The sequence below is a fragment of the Triplophysa rosa genome, linkage group LG12, assembly GCF_024868665.1.
Source record: "Triplophysa rosa linkage group LG12, Trosa_1v2, whole genome shotgun sequence".
Lineage (NCBI taxonomy): Eukaryota > Metazoa > Chordata > Actinopteri > Cypriniformes > Nemacheilidae > Triplophysa > Triplophysa rosa.
This window is the reverse complement of record NC_079901.1, coordinates 25,392,974-25,410,143: the sequence shown is the minus strand read 5'-3', so window position 1 is coordinate 25,410,143 and position 17,170 is coordinate 25,392,974. Positions and strand designations below refer to the sequence as shown.

The following is a 17,170-nucleotide window of genomic DNA, read 5'->3' as shown; positions in this document are numbered from 1 at the left end:
AAAATATTCAACCTATAGAATGAGTCGGACACAGAGAAATGAAACAATCCACATATGAATCTCAACAATGGTGACAATCAACTGAACAGCTTCATGCTGCAATGCATGCTGGGTACATAGTACAAAACTCATTCATGATTGTTTGTCATCATTGATGAGGTTTGTATGTCAAGTGTCTAACTGTGTCTCAATTGCAAAGAAAGATTTTCTGACAGAGATCTTTCCATTATAACATGTAATCACTTTACCAAACATATCTTAATAAATCTTAAATGCTTTATTATTATTATTTAATGATTGAATTCTTTCAGATGTATCTTCAGTTACTAAGCAAACATAAAGTTGCGGTAAAAGTGTACATTTTAAAGCTACAAGAAAGTCAAAGAGTCCAACCAAAGCAAACACTGATCGCCATAATGGTGACTTAAAACATAATTGAACCACTATGAACTCGAGTTAATCTCAATAAGATCTTACACAGATGACAGAAATAAAGTGAAAGTGGTGTCTGTAATATGTGAAGATGTTATTGATGTTTGTGTTTAATTCTCCTCTGGTGAAATCTTGACAGATTTATTGTGTTCATCTGTTATTTACACTTGTTCATCTAAGACTGTGTGACTTAAGTGCGTTAATAGATTCTTTAATAATGATCTTCAAACAGCCATTGCAGTAGTTTACAGTAACTAGCTGGCAACAGTGTTGCCAATATATTACTGTAGAAATGGCAGGTAAGGGCTAACAGTGTATGTGAAATGAGGACATGACTGCAGCTGGCCATGAGGCCCAAACCAGCATGTCCAGTGCAAAAAGGCTTTGACTTTTTAATTCTACTTAACATTATTTTATTTATCTGTTATATTGAAGAGACCCTTTTGAAGGAGTTTGGTTTACTTATGAGCACTTGAGCTTAAATGAGACTTGGGTGTTTGTAATGACGTAGGTTATGGTGTCGACCATGATTTGTTGCAATTTTGAGGTGTTCAGTCTTATTATGATTTAAGAAAATAAATGCGATTGCTCTCCTCACAAATCAACTGTTTTTCACTGACGTGTCTCTTAAGTGTTGAGGACTAGTGCTGCTTTGAGCCTACATTCAGTATGAGTAAAATACTCAAGTACTGTTCAAATCAGATACTCGGAGACTTTTACTGAAGTCGTTTTGGAATTGGTGACTTGTAACTTGTAATGGAGTAATTTTCACTGCAAGGTATCTGTACTTTTACTAAGTATGGTTTTCAGGTACTCTTTACACCTCTGCATTGATGCCACCACAAGCCACACGCAATTTAATGTAAGAGATCTATATCTGTAGAGACCAAAATTTTTTTAAGGTCTATGGGCAAAAAAGCTAATAAATTGTACAGAACAATATTTTTTACAAATCTAAAAATGCAAAAAGTGTTCTATGATCTTTAGGTTTAGGGATAGGGTTAGGGATAGGGGATAGAATATACAGTTTGTACAGTATAAAAACATTACGCCTATGGAATGTCCCCACGGAGATAATAAAACATACATGTGTGCGCGTGTGTGTGCACAGTGAATTATTCACTGAATGTCCATCATGTGAAATCAGTCATATTTCATGTGTCTTGCTGATATCTGACGCTCGGATCCATTCACTTCACGAGTCTTTACTGTAGACTCGTATTGACTTCAATTTCTTCATAGAAATTATTCCACCATTAAAAATATATTGCAAATTAATATAATAAACAGAAGCAAAAATCTGAAATACTATAGACCAGTGGTTCTCAAACTGTGGTGCGCGCACCACTAGTGGTACTACGTGACATGACAGAATACTAAATACTTTAATTGACTTTGTGTTTTAAATGCAATTTCAAATGTTTAACACATGATAGATAAATACGCAATACATCTCATTTAAATAAAGCTGTATGAAGGATTGATGATTTATTGCTCATTGGTGGATGTAACTCAGGCGCGTGACGGGCAGCTCAAACACAGAGTGCTTGTGAGTCCCTCTCTCTCTTCCGACGAGCTACGGGCAAATTAAGTTTCTTATGTATTTCTGCACTTCAAATCAAATCCCTTTATTGTCACTCAACCATATACACAAGTGCAACAGTAGGTGAAAAACTGGATTTACTTGAACCGCTGTTTAAAGCTGGTGTTATTGCTGTAAAGTGCTAATTCAACGCGCGTCTGCATCTATTCGAGGTTAAATCAATGAAGCGCGCGTTGCGATGTATTTTTGACACGTCGCTTTGACAAGAGCCGCTGCAGTAAAGTGTAAAAGTCTCTGTTTGTTTAATAGGCGACCGCTGTTCTCTTGATGTTTAGGTATACGCATATTTATTTATCTAATGTGTTAAATATTCTTTCCACATTGTTTGTCTTTAATATCAGTTTGTTGTCTCTCTGCAAGTCCCCACAAAGTCAATAAATCCCCCATAAAAGTCATTTCCAGAGCCCTGTTTACTGTGTACTTCTCAACTCAACTTTATTTATATAGCGCTTTTTACAATTTTCATTGTTACGAAGCAGCTGTACATGAGACATATTGACTATAAGCAAACCAATTAAAGTTGTACCTGTAAAAACAAGAAAAAGGTGAAAACAAAGAAGACAGACATACCCACATACAAAACACTCCACACACACAATATGCACACGTACTAACACACACACACACACACACGTACACAGACAAGTACGCGCACAAACAAAGACACGCGCACGCACACACACACGCTCAGTGAGAGCTCACATTTAAGATAAAGGAGAGAGAAGCACAGGTCAAATATAACAGACTATAAATTCCTATATGCAATATTAATTAAGTAAAACTTTAAAATTCTAAAGCAGCCCCCCCGGCCAGGCAGATGCAAAACAGTATGCAAACGGTGGCGAGGAACCCAAAACTCTAATGGAGAAAAAACCCTCAGGAGAACCCAGGCCCAACCAGGGGATTCCAGTTCCCCTCTGGCAAAAGCTGCTGCCTCTGCACAAGCTCCAGAGAACTTGCACAACAAGGCTAAATAAAATAAATAAACTTAATAATAAAATAAATTATAGTTTAAGATTATCATTAATAATCTAATAGCATTTGAAATTTTGTGGTGAAGACATGTCAAGAGACCGCGTCCTTCTTTATCCAGCTCTATCATCTCAGCTCTTGTCAGGTCCCCACTTCCCATTCTCCGCTCTACCATCAGGTCAGGCCATGAACTGCATCCTGCTCGCTGTGGTAACCTTGGAACAATGAGACAAGACTGGCTGAGAGTAGAGTACTGTTCTGTACTCTTTGATGCAACAAGTACATCAGTTGTGTTTTTGGTTCCGGTTGATCTAACTAATGCAGCCTAAACCCTCTGAAGATTTATATTATGGAAGAGTAGTGTATGCAAGATTAAAAAGATGCGTCTTTAGTCTAGATTTAAACTGACAGAGTGTGTCTGCCTCCCGGACAGTGCAGGGAAGACTATTCCAAAGTTTAGGCGCTAGATAGGAAAAGGATCTACCACCTGCACTTGATTTTGAAATTCTAGGTATTACCAACTGACAGGACGCCTGAGAGCGTAATGCACGTGAAGGACTGTAATACAAAAGGAGTTCATTCAAGTACTGAGGAGCTAAACCATGTAAGGCTTTATAGGTAATAAGCAAGATTTTAAAGTTAACGCGATGCTTTATAGGTAACCAGTGCAAGGTTGACAGAACCGGGCTAATATGTTCATACTTTTTTGTACGTGTAAGAACTCGAGCTGCCGCGTTTTGGACCAATTGGAGTTTTTGTAATAAGCCTGCAGGGCAACCACCTAACAGTGCATTACAGTAATCTAGTCTTGATGTCATGAATGCATGAATTAACTTCTCTGCATCTGAGATTGACAGCATATGACGTAGTTTAGATATATTCTTAAGATGGAAAAACGCAATTTTACAGGTGTTGGCGACGTGGCTCTCAAATGACAGATTACTATCGAATAGAACGCCAAGATTCTTTGCTGACGACGAGGGTTTTATGGAACATCCGTCAATAGTTAAACAGTATTCTTGGTTGTTACTTATAGCAGTTTTCGGTCCAATAAGTAACACTTCCGTTTTGTCCGAGTTCAGTAATAAAAAGTTGTTACTCATCCAGTTTTTTATATCGACTATGCATTCCATTATTCGATGGAACTGCTGTGTTTCATGAGGCTTCGAGGAAATATAAAGTTGAGTATCATCAGCATAACAGTGAAAGCTAACTCCGTGTCGCTTTATTATATCTCCTAGAGGTAGCATGTATAATGCGAAGAGCAGAGGCCCTAAGACTGAGCCCTGTGGTACACCGTACTGGACTTGCGATTTGCGTGACACCTCATTGTTTATTGCTACAAATTGAAAACGGTCGGATAAATAAGATTTAAACCATTTCAAAGCTATTCCCTTAATGCCGACATAATTTTCGAGTCTATGTAGGAGTGTGCTGTGGTCAATGGTATCGAATGCAGCACTAAGGTCTAGCAGCACCAATAACGAGATACAACCTCGGTCAGACGCCAATAGCAGATCATTTGTAACTCTGATCAAAGCAGTCTCTGTACTGTGACATGCTCTAAATCCAGACTGGAATTCTTCATTGATGTCATTCCTTTGGAGGAAGGAGCATAATTGAGTTGAAACTACTTTTTCCAGAACTTTAGATATGAAAGGTAGATTCGATATAGGCCTGTAGTTCCTTAGTTCTCTAGGGTCGAGTTGGGGTTTTTTGACAAGGGGCCTTATAACAGCCACCTTATATGCTTTAGGCACATGTCCTAATGTCAGAGATGAGTTAATAATACCAAGAAGAGGATCTATAATTTCTGGGAGCATCTCTTTCAGTAGATTTGTAGGTATAGGGTCTAGTATGCATGTTGTTGATTTAGATGATCTAATAATTTTAGACAGCTCATCTTGATCTACGGTATAAAATAATTGCATTTTCTCCTTAAGGGCGCTGTAGTTAGTTTGTTCAGCGGGTTTCACTTCTGATTGCATTGTTATAATTTTTTCTCTAATATCTTGGATTTTATATGTGAAGTAGTTCATAAATTCATCACTGCTATGCTGATATACAGGATCAGAAGTCACTGACGATTTATTTTTTGTTAATTTAGCCACCGTGTTAAATAAAAACCTAGGGTTGTGCTGGTTTTCTTCTATTAGTGATGAAAAGTAGGCGGATCTAGAAGTTTTTAGGGCTTTCCTGTATTTTCGAATACTATCCTTCCATGCTGTACGAAATACCTCTAATTTAGTTTTCTTAAAGTTGCGCTCCATTTTTCGGGCCGCTTTCTTTAGAGCCTGAGTGTGTTCATTATACCACGGTGTTTGACTGCCTTTTTTAATCTTCTTTAAACGTAGAGGAGCAACTGTGTCTAGCGTTATCGAGAAGGTGGAATTAAAATTTTCAGTGGTAGTTTCAAGATCTTCAACGTTATTTCTCATGATTTGAGACAATTCGGGCAGATTATCGAGAAACGCATCTTTGGTAGTTGAAGTTATTGTTCTCCCATATTTGTAACAATGAGTTTTATTTGCAGCCGTAGGCCAGTGAAGCAAACATAATACCAGATAATGATCCGAAATGTCTTCACTCTGCTGAAGGATTTTAACGTCGTCCACATTTATACCGTAAAACAGTATTAAATCTAAAGTATGATTACGAAGGTGAGTGGGTCCTGACACATGTTGACTAACGCCCATGGAGTTAAGAGTGTCTTTGAAAGCCATTCCTAAGGCATCTGTAATGTTATCTACATGGATGTTAAAGTCACCAACGACAAGGACTCTATCTGCGGCCAGTACTAGTTCTGATAAGAACCCACCAAATTCTTTAATAAAATCTGTGTGGTGCCCTGGACTACATTGTACTATGGTGGCTGGCGCCTCTATGTTAACGTTCCGAACAACAGAATCACCGATAACTAGGGCACTTTCAGCAGGTTTCTCAGTCGGTGCGTCACTGAGCGGGGCAAACCTGTTCGAGACTGTAATCGGAACAGTCGAGTGATGTTTTGTCCTGCGACTACGCCGTCTCACAGTCACGAAGTTTCCCAGCTGCGGGGGATTTTCAACCGGAACCGAGCTGTGTGCGCTAATGTTGCTCGCATCCAAAGTGTTTTCTATCGTCGTTACACTCTTACTATCCTCAGATAACGATTGGATGCGAGACTCTAATTCTAAGATCTTCTCTGTCAGCCTAACTATTTCCCTGCATTTATCGCATATAAAACCCTCGCAGCTGACAGAGAAGGCTAAGCTAAACATATGACATGAGGTGCAAGTAACAATAATAGGAATGGAAGCCACTATTGTACTACAGACAAGTGTTTTGTGTCCACTATTACTGCTGACTAACTTGAAAAACATGTTCTTTAGTTTGAAAACAGCTAGTAAATAAAAAGTGTTTGTATTATTAATAATACTTTAGAATTGGAGGACGAGGTGTATAGATAAAGATTCACAGCTCTAGTATTAATTTGAGTGTTTATTCATGTGATTTTCTTTGGCGGTCATTAGGGGGTACTTGGAACAACACATTTTATTAAAGGTGGTATTTGATGTGAAAAGTTTGAGAACCACTGCTATGGACTGTTTCAAAGTGACAACATAAACAAACGTTACTGCGCATGAACTCGTTCATGGGCTGCAGTTAACTTCCGACTGCTACACGCTTACGCGTCTGATAAGTAAAAGAAACTAAGAAGAAGCGTTACTTGGCTAAACTTGTCTCTCTAATATTTGAATTTAGACTGCGATACCAATCTCAACCGCTAGATGTCAATGTACCATACGGTTCGTTTAAAGCCCCCGTGAACCAGAAGTTTTCGATCGTTTTTACTGCTGTATTCCGACACATTTCCGAGTGAAAAGGAATATCAAAGGAGACAATTAGTGGGTGTGGCTTGCGTTTTTCACTGCGAATTGATTGGATGTGTACAAACAGCTGTCGCATTGATTTTGAAATGGAACTGGCAGGAGACTGACAGTTGAAGGGGAGGAGTTAACGGATGCTCTTGCCAAATCGTGTAATTTACGTCATTTAAAATAGATAGATTAAAATGGATTTTCAGATTTTAATTGAAGATTATGAGGTCACATGAATTTTAAAAAGAAAATGACCCACATTGATAAGCTATTTACTATAAATGCTGCAATATTTCATGAAAATGTCATTTTTAATTTCACTGGGACTTTAAATGCCTCAAAACTATAGGACCCATTCAACAAATTGTATATTTAATAAAATGAACATACAACAAAATTCAACAAATTGTTTATTTAATTCAATTATTATACAATAAAATAATTATACAAATGAACAATAACATAAATGAAATAAAATATAAATAGTTATATTATTAGATACTAGCCAAACACAAACTGGAAGTTAACTGTAGTCCCAGTGCGCGCACCAAATGAAACAGTCTGTAGTGTTTTTAACTTTACAATAGTATATATTAAAGTCGGCATGAAACGGAAGTAGCAACTGTTTTTTTCCGTATCGTGTCGTATACCCGAGTGAAACAACTTCTGAAATGAGAAAAAAATGTAGGGTGGGACATGATTTCGTCCACCGAGAACTGATTGGACCGTTGAAAGATTTGAACGCCAGTTTGCTTTCTGTCAGTCATCGCAGCCATTACAGAAGTGAAGAGAGGTCGAGAGGGGGAGGAGGGTAACGTTTTTCATTAAAGATTACAAGCGCAAATGAATTTTTAAAAAGAATAATGTGCAACTTAGTGTTAGCACTTATATACTGTACATTATTGCTTCCTAAACTCTCTGTAAGTCACTTTAGATAAAAGCATCTGCTGACTAAATGTAAATGCACAGGTAAATAATTGATAATAAATACTTCAACACTGTGTCAAGTAATTAGATTTATAATATTAATTTAATACCAACTTTAAAGTATTTACTACAGTTGATCAATTCTCTTTAGTATTACTATTGTATTCTATAGCATACATAAACAACGTGTAGTTACTACACTATACTGCCCTACAGTTTGCTATAGTAGAAACTACAGTATTTCTTTGGTTTCATTTGATTCTATGAAGATATTGTTCATTGTGTCATTATTTTCATGACAATTAAACACATCTCAGATTCTTGAACTCAGATCTCGTGGCCGAACCTCAAACAGAATGTAGGCTGAAGAGAGCGACCTGCTGGGGCCTCAGCCGCCTGACCTCTGACCTCTCTGCCATTAATCACTCTACTCCTGATGGGCCCGTCCCAAAGGGAAAATCAACCCAGCGAGGCATGATGGGAGGGTTCACCTGGAGCCAATCAGAACGCTGCTTCGCGTGGCACTGGCGCCACCGTAAACTCCAGTCCTGCTAACATGAATTTACTGTTTGTTTAATTCCTGTCAGAGCGGCTTAACAAACACCAGCGCTGAACTTCTGTTGACAAACACAATTCATGACAAACTACATAAAAAACACGCATAATATAAAAATGATTTTTTTCTTGCTTTGCTAAATATACATATTTATACTTTGACACCATTCAGACGGGAACATTTATCAGAATTTACGAGTTCTTTTCTCAATTCACTGTGTGTGTGTGTGTGTGCGCGCGCGTGCGTGCGTGTGTGTGTGCGTGTGCGTGCGTGCGTGCGTGTGTGTGTGCGTGCACGTGCGTGTAGGTGTGTGTCCGCGTGTGTTCAGCATCAGTAACCCCAGGCCGACCTTTAACCTTTGCCGTTGTTTTGATTGGTTGTCTCTGTTTCTGTGACATCACTGGTCAGTGTGCTTGTGTGTCAAGGCGAGTCCTTCACTCTTGACTCTTTCTTTACTCATTGGCCATCCTCACTTCACGTCTGACATCATAAATCCATCTGAGGTGTAGATGAGACGTGACCCCGGCGTGGTGCTGTTCACTGAGGGAACACTGTGTACTCTTCATATAGATGTTTAACTCTGATGTACAGATAAAGATGAATGTAGAGCTATCAGAAGTCTGGGTGGTGTTTTCAGGTCAGGTTTGTTTGCTGAAGTGGGGTGATGTGAGTTTTTCTTCCTGTCGTCTTTTGAAGTCTCTTCTGGGAGAATGTGTGATGTCGTGACCTCTCACCTGCACACACACACTCAGGTTTTTTATGGGGACATTCCATAGACTTCCATTGATTTTATATCTGGCTTATAATATATTTTATCCCCTAAACCTAACCCTCACACAAACCTCTCTGCATTTTTATATTTTCAATAAATATCATTCTGTATGATTTATAAGCCGTTTTCCTCATGGGGACCTTAAATGATGATTATCAGTACACACACATATCTGCTCGTTTCATTCGCTCTTTAAATCAAAGAATAAATGAAGCGTCACACATAGGGATGCTCATATTGACCGTTTAACCGTTAACTGATCGTTAAAATTTTGACCGGTTAATACTATCAGTTAAACGATGTAAAAGGTATGTTTATTTTAAGTTTAATAATATAATAATAAAATAATTGAATCATACGTTTTTAAATGACTATTAAATCGTACATGTTTTTAGTTTTCTCTATGGTGAAAGAAAAACATGCTAAGCATTAACTCACGGAGCGTGCAGACGCGTGCGACTAGGTGTAAATGCCCTCTGAAACGTTTTCGAGATGATTAAAATCCGATCACGCAAGTCACTTGACGAAACAGGACACATGTAATTCCTCTGATTGTTGAGGCACATTTGTCAGGGCTTTACTCCTCCAAACGGAGTGCCACTGGCAGCCTTGCTCAAGTTCTTTGTTTTAAATGTAGAAACGGGACAATCGCGCTCACAATGCGCAGTGACATTCTCGGTCTTCCCGGCGTGTCTACGGCTCAGCAGAGCTAGTAGCGGAGCTACTGCAAGGGAATTTCAGTGCTAGCCATCAATTTATCTTTTACATAAACTTATCTCATGGATGCTTAGCATCGGCTGCCCGTGCGCTTTGGAGAAGAAAATTGCGCGACCGGTGGATGTTTGTATTTTGGGTGGTATAGCAGATCGGATTTACTGTATATATGTTTAGCTAAGACTGGCTGGTGGAAAGCAAATGTGTCGCGCCTCCCGAGGCGTTATCACTACATTCCCGGGACATCCGTGCCATCTGAGAGGGTGTTTTCTGCCGCGGGTCTAATTGTCAACAGGCTCCAGACTGTCACCACAACACGTAAACATGTTACTTTATTAAATAAAATCTCCAAGCTTTGGATTGAGGTAGGCCTGCTATTTTTATTTGATGATGAAAAAACTTTCTGACGGATATAAACTTTGCCGGTTCTTCTGTGTTTTTGTTTTGTCATATTTTGTTCATTTTTTTTCTTGAATGTTTATTTTATGCTTTGGATTTATATATTATTTTAGTTTTTCTCCATTGTCCAAAACGCCGCAGGTTCGTGAAAATGTGATAATATGTGAATGCAGGTGCTGTTGTTGATGTATTCGTTATGCTGCTGTTTGCATGTTAAAATAAATCTGTGAAAAAAATGTTTGTATATTTAACGTGTCACAGACCCTCGTCAACTGCAGGTATGTTCTCATTTTGAAGTCTGCGTCCTCCGGATGTCGCATGCGAAGGTATATGCGGCGGACAAACGCGACCTCCGGAGGACGCAGCCTTCGAAACGAGACGCAGCATGTGCTTTTTTAATTCCAGTTTATTATTAGAATCTTATCGGTTAACGGTTAATGTTCGAATAACGAGTGTCGGTTCTCGGTTAGGGAAATTAACCGAAATGAGCATCCCTAGTCACACATATTGTTTATGTGAAAAACTAAATCACATTGATGCAGATCAGACTTGATGAGGTAATGTGTTACTGTGATTTTACCTCGGTTATGGAGTATGATGATGATGATGATGATGTTTTCTGTGCAGGGACTCCAGTGAACAGAATTCCCATCATGGCGAAGCAGGTGCTGGATCTCTACATGCTTTATAAACTGGTGACTGAGAAGGGAGGACTGGTGGAGGTTATAAACAAGAAGATCTGGAGAGAGATTACTAGGGGTCTCAACCTGCCCACCTCCATCACCAGTGCCGCTTTCACACTCCGAACACAGTACGACACACAGACACTCACACACACACAGACACACACGCGCACACACACACACTCACTCACTCACTCACTCACACACAGACACTCACACACAGACACACACACACACACACACACTCACTCACACACAGACACGCACACACACGCACACACACACACACACACACACCCACGCCACNNAGAATCCGCACGACGACACACACACACACACACACACACACACACACTCACTCTTGTCATTGAGTCTCACAGTAATTGGCCTGAAGGATGTATTGATTGATGTGGAATTACTGTGGTAGTTGGGGGGGAAGAGTCTCTCTCTCTTCTGGGGATACCTCATTCTGACCGTACTTCTTCTTTGTATGTTTTCTGGCAGGTTGCAAACACACTTTAGTGCATATAGTGCCACCTACTGTGATGAAAGAGCGTAGAGAAATGTCTATATTTCCTTCTTTTCATATGACCTCACTGTTCCTAATAAATCTCCATACTGCACTCACTCGTTTTCCTGCATTTGAGCCATCATATAATGTGAACACATTCTATCTTTCCAAATGTTCTGCCAAAACATGCCGCGAATGGTCATGTGACGTTCAATTGCAGTTTTGCGAAATATGCGTTTATCGTATTGCCAGAAAAGACAATATTTCCAAAGCATTGAACATATAATAAAGGACATACAATAAGTAGAAACATTAGAGTCCAATTAAAATAAGGTGCTGAGTAAGAGATGAATTATAATAAAATATGTAACTCTGTCTCTCATGACACATTTGACCTGCAGCATCTTCAGCATTAGTGTCTCGTCAGCTGTCACTCATGTCAGATGTTGAGTTGACGGTTATTAATCACGGTTATTTTGACCAAAATTGAGATCCCGATTATTCAACAGGATTACTCATTTACTTTTTTAAACAACATAGACATTTAAAAAAGCATTAAAAGCTTTTAAACTGTGAATTCAAGTGAAAAATCAATGTAAAGAAATAGCACAGCTGAACCGCTGTAATGGAAAGGAAAGGTTTTTGTAATTGTTGAAAGCCAAAATGTTCGATTAATTGCACAGCCCTAGTGTTGACGTGTTTTCTTCTGTGACAGATACATGAAGTATCTTTACCCGTTTGAGTGTGAGCGGAAAGCTCTGAGTTCTCCCACCGAGCTTCAGACGGCCATCGACAGCAACCGGCGTGAGGGCCGTCGACCCAGCTACTGTAACAGCCTGTTCCGCTTTAGCCCCTCCCCCAGCCCCGCCCCTCACATCCTGTCCCCACCCACGATGCATCTGTCAGCTCTGAGTATGGGGGCCGCGGGGACGTCTCCGGGGTCGACTCTGAAGAAGGGACTCGGTCAGTGTCTAATGCATTCTGCGGTTTTTAAAAGAGCACAGCTGGGTTATTATGATGAGCGGTGTTTAGAGACGAGCGTCATCCCTGATAGCGCACATACATCTGGTTTACGTCTATTTGACATCTGCAAGACATCTACAATACATCGTTTGCTCATCTGCAATACGTCTCAGAGATGTCTGCTGTCAGACATCATATAGACATCTAGAAGATGTCTGTAAGATGTTTATGATTTAGAATGGATGTACAACAGCTCTTTCTAATATACATAAACCCATAAACCAGATGGATTGTGCTATCTGGGATGATTCTGTTATGCTGAGCGTTGTCCAGTTGTGTTTGTGTGTGTTGGAGCGCCTCCTGTCCACATCTACATGAACTGCAGCTTCACTAATGTGCACTTCAATGATTTGAAACGTTCTGTGATTATTACATGAACACGTCTGTAAGCTCACGAACCATATCAAAGCCTCAAGCAGAATATTTGAAGAGTTTGGCTCCAAAATGAGATCACTCATAACATAATAAAAAACGTGATTTTTGAAAAAAATGTAAACGGGGTTATCTCATTTTGGAAGCCGTGTCTTCGCTTGAAGGGTGTGTGTTTGTCTCACAGGATGTTTTGACAGACAACAGTGTATTTGACAGGAGATTTGCTTGTTATGATGTAATGTGAGTAAAGTCGGTCTCCTCTACGGTCTCAGCACTACGGACAGTTCGTAGTGCTGAGAAAATTATTGGTGCTCCTCTGCCCACACTTCAGGACCTGTACGATTCCAGAGTGAAAAACAGGGCAAGAAAAATCATCATTGACTCCACACACCCAGCACACAAACTCTTTGATCTGCTGCCCTCTGGCCGGCGCTTTAGAGCACCAAACACCAGGACTTCCAGACACAGAAGCAGCTTCTTCCCCCAGGCAATCTCCCTCCTAAACAGATAACTGCTCCTTAAGAGCAATATTCCACTTCCACTACTCCTATAGTGTGCACTACTGTGCCCTACTGTGCCTTATTATATCTACATCTTATGTATACATGTATATAACACTACCTCTACTTACTAAATTATCCATTTGCACAAGTGTACATACAATCTGTTAATATGTATATTCTACTATATACTACCCAGTACAATGTCTCTTATATGTTATTATCCCCCATTTTCTGTAAAATAGTCTTTATTTTATATATGCACAATTTAGAATCTTTTAGACTGTAAATCGTATTATATTGTATTGTCATTGTGTTGAATGTCTGTACTAGAAGCTTCCAACACCAAAGAAAATTCCTTGTGTGTGCAAGCACACTTGGCAATAAAGCTCTTCTGATTCTGATTCTCTAGAGGACGCTGTTCCCTCTCTGTTGGCCGGCCGATCGTCCCTGGCTCTGGCTCTGGGTCAGCAGCAGTCGGGTCTGGCGCGAGCCGCCATGCTGGAGCAGCTCAGAGAGAAACTGGAGACGGAAACACCCGAGAGAAAGATGCTACGACTGGCCGAGGAGCAGCAGAGGCGTCTGCATCAAGCCCTTCAGCAGAACCTGCTCGCCATGACGTCACACATACCCATGAACCTGCGCCTGCCAGCTCCGCCCCACGGTCAGTGCCCGTTTGTTTGTGTGTGTGAGCGTGTGTGGGAAGGGTAAACCCTACGGTATGGGGCAAAATGTCCCCACAAAGATGGCAATATCCAAAACCCTTGTCCTTGTGGGGACATTTTTTGGTCTGCGCGCGCGTGTGTGTGTGTGTGTGTGTGTGCGTGTGTGCGTCTCTCTCTCTCTGCGTGTGTGTGTGTGTGTGTGTGTGTGTGCGCGCGTGCGTGCGTGCATGCGTGTGTCTCTCTCTCTCTGCGTGTGTGTGTGTTTGTGAGTGTGTGTGTGTTTGTGCGTGCGTCTCTCTCTCTCTGCGTGTGTGTGTGTGTGTGTGTGTGTGTGTGTGTGTGTGTGCGCGTGTGTGTGTGTGTGTGTGTGTTTGTTACTGATGCGGTTGTTTTGTCGTGCAGTGGATGAGAAGCGTGATCTGGCCATCAGCATTTCTTCTTCTGGAGCTGCTGGCATCAGCATGTCTGTGGAGGTCAACGGCGTTATTTACTCAGGTGAGCGAGGGCCCTACATAGCCGTCATCTTTAAGAGTCATAGTGAAGTGTTCTGAGGGTCCACATCACTTCTCGTCTGTCTCTGTGTCACAGGAACTCTGTTTGCACAGAAGTCATCAGCCACGGCTGTGAATGTGTGTCTTGGTGCTACAGCGCCGCCTTCTGGACCCACTGGGGTGTTTAACTTTCCTATCCCCGCCCCCGGCCAAAGCCCCGCCTCCTCTTCTTCCTCTAAGGGGCGGAGCACCAGCGGCTCCCCATAACCGATCTGATTCACCGCCCGCCCACTACCTCACTTCTCCTGTCAGCTTTGACTCTCCAACACATTATAAACACACCTGTGATTCGGAAAGTGCACAGACAGACACACAAACTCACAGACGCCAAAACTCACCGAACAGATGATTTCCATGCGTCTGTTGTGTTTGTGTGTCAGACCGAATGTGTTCAATGCTCAATACAATCACAACATTGAGCCAAACGCTGACTTAAAGATTGTTATTCAGATAAAGTTTGTGTGTGCGTTTTGCAATTTATTGTCTCTTAGTTTTTCGTTTTAAGATGTTTTTTTATATATACCTCAACATATCAAGTGAATCTCACCTCGTGAGCTTTTGATGAATGAGTTATTAAGTAGTCAGATTTGATTTGATTCAGGAAGACGCGGTGCGGTCACTTAGTGTTCTATGCATTCAGGTGTCTGTCCACCTGCTGACGCTGAGATCAGACTCACTGAGGCCGCCATCCTTTCAGAAACCTCAGGAATCATGGACGTTTTTCTCATAATATCAGACCATCGGTGTCGCTGTGTGTCTCAGACCTTTGACGTCTGTCAGATGTTCGGTGGATCTCATAAAAACATTTCACCTCAAACTCAACTTCACAGGGATATTATATTGTGTGTTTCATTAGTAGTCAATAATGTCACCACGTACAGATTCTCTACAATATAAATCATAAAGCAATACTTTATCATCTCAGTTATGAGAATGTGAAAAGATCTGTAAAAATAGTGGTAAATGAGTCGTTTCGATGTCATTTTGTGGTGAAATGTGAATGTTGTCATGAGGCTCAGCCATCAGAGCAGAACGTGAAGCTCATGAAAGGTTGAGTGATGTGATTTATCACATGAGTTTTACTGGCTCTCGTGTTGTTCGTTTTTGTTTGTTTTATATACCGTATGGCCAGTAAATGCAGATGGATGCTTCTGTCAGGTCCTGATGTTTTGATTTTTGCTCTTCACATGTGAACACCTCTCGCTCTCGCGCGTTCATGAGAGAAATGTGATGATTTGCATTTGTACAATCAGATGTTTTAACCCGCTCACCTTAAACAAGCCAAACCAAACTGAACCTGCCTTGTGTTTTTATGCGGCTAGTTTTCCAAAGATCATCACAGACGCGCCGTTAAACTGGTGTTGATTTCAGACATTGATGTTCAGGTGGACGGAGGGTTTGTGACTTCGCGGGAAAATGTCTGATGATGTCATCAGTCAGGTGACCAAGCAATGATGACTGTATGCCTTCCAGACACTTCAGGTCTTTAAACGGCACGTGTGTTTGTCTGCTGCCGTCCGCGAGAGTGTGAAGTGTTGTGTAGTGTTCTTGTCGTTTTTGCCCAGAGGACAAATATCTCAACAAGACACGTGTACTTGAGAACTACATTGACATTACATGTATTCATTCGGCAGACGCGTTTATCCAAAGCCGCTTACAAGTAGGAGAGCATATAAATGTTTTGTCAACACGCTAAACCGTACAAAATGACGTATTTACAGATACAATTATATGTTTTGCTTTTTGAGTGAGCTTGTACTAAAAACCTTTTATAGAATACTTCATAATAACATTTATTTCAAAACAATATAGAACCAACTTTAAAGCATTCATTTTGTCATTTTGCTTCTCAACTTGATTTAAGAAAAGGACAAAAATACTGAAAAGAGACGTTTTTTGCTGACCAGGATGCTAGAAAAAACGTTTAACATGTCATCTCTCTCTCTCGCTTTTCCTAAGAGACGAACCTTTGTGTAGTACACTGAGATGTTCTCGTGTGGTTTATATCACTGAACTGAAACTGATGTTCAGCATTACAGTAATGAGAATGGGTGGGAATGTTGAAAGCAAACATTATTATGTTGACGTTATTATGTCCTTTTCTTTGTGCAGATGCCTTAATTTTCTTTTGACTTTGAGGTGAAAACGTGCGTCTGTGTAAGAGTCCAGATGTTTGTTTTTTAAATGATTTACATGATTGTCTGTGTTTGATCTCTAGATGGCGCTGATGTCATTCTGCTGTTAAATCTGATGTTGATGTGAAAGCAATCAGTTGTGTTGTTATGTGTGTTTCACTCAGGAAGTCAGTGAGAGTTTTCTCTTCAGATTATTCTTCATTACCTCATTTCACTTCAGTTTTGTTCTTTTCTGTTTTTTGTTAAGAGATGTACAGATCATCACTGAATACATGTACAGTGGCCTTGTGCATATGTTTGTACGGTTATAATGTTATGATGACCACAACATTACTGATATTCTAAAAACAATGGTGTGATGTGAATGTGACACATGGAGTTTTGTTGGCAGCTCTCGGGGCTTTACACATGTACGGGAAGATAAAGTTGTGTATCTTATTCTGTGAGCTTGACTCTGTGTTTGTTTTTCTAATTGTGCATGATGAGATTTCAATT

At 40.3% G+C, this 17,170-nt stretch overlaps 1 protein-coding gene across 1 annotated transcript in view; it reads left to right on the top strand.

Moving 5' to 3' along the window:
• Positions 1 to 17,140, top strand: part of LOC130563184 (AT-rich interactive domain-containing protein 3B-like) — a 40,418-nt gene extending 23,278 nt beyond the window's left edge. The window contains exons 5-9 of the mRNA XM_057348613.1: positions 10,863 to 11,046; positions 12,145 to 12,392; positions 13,737 to 13,988; positions 14,392 to 14,484; positions 14,578 to 17,140. Of these exons, the coding sequence (XP_057204596.1) occupies positions 10,863 to 11,046; positions 12,145 to 12,392; positions 13,737 to 13,988; positions 14,392 to 14,484; positions 14,578 to 14,747 (947 nt within the window). The 3' untranslated portion in view covers positions 14,748 to 17,140. The remainder of the gene's footprint in view (positions 1 to 10,862; positions 11,047 to 12,144; positions 12,393 to 13,736; positions 13,989 to 14,391; positions 14,485 to 14,577) is intronic.
• Positions 17,141 to 17,170: the final 30 nt, after the last annotated feature.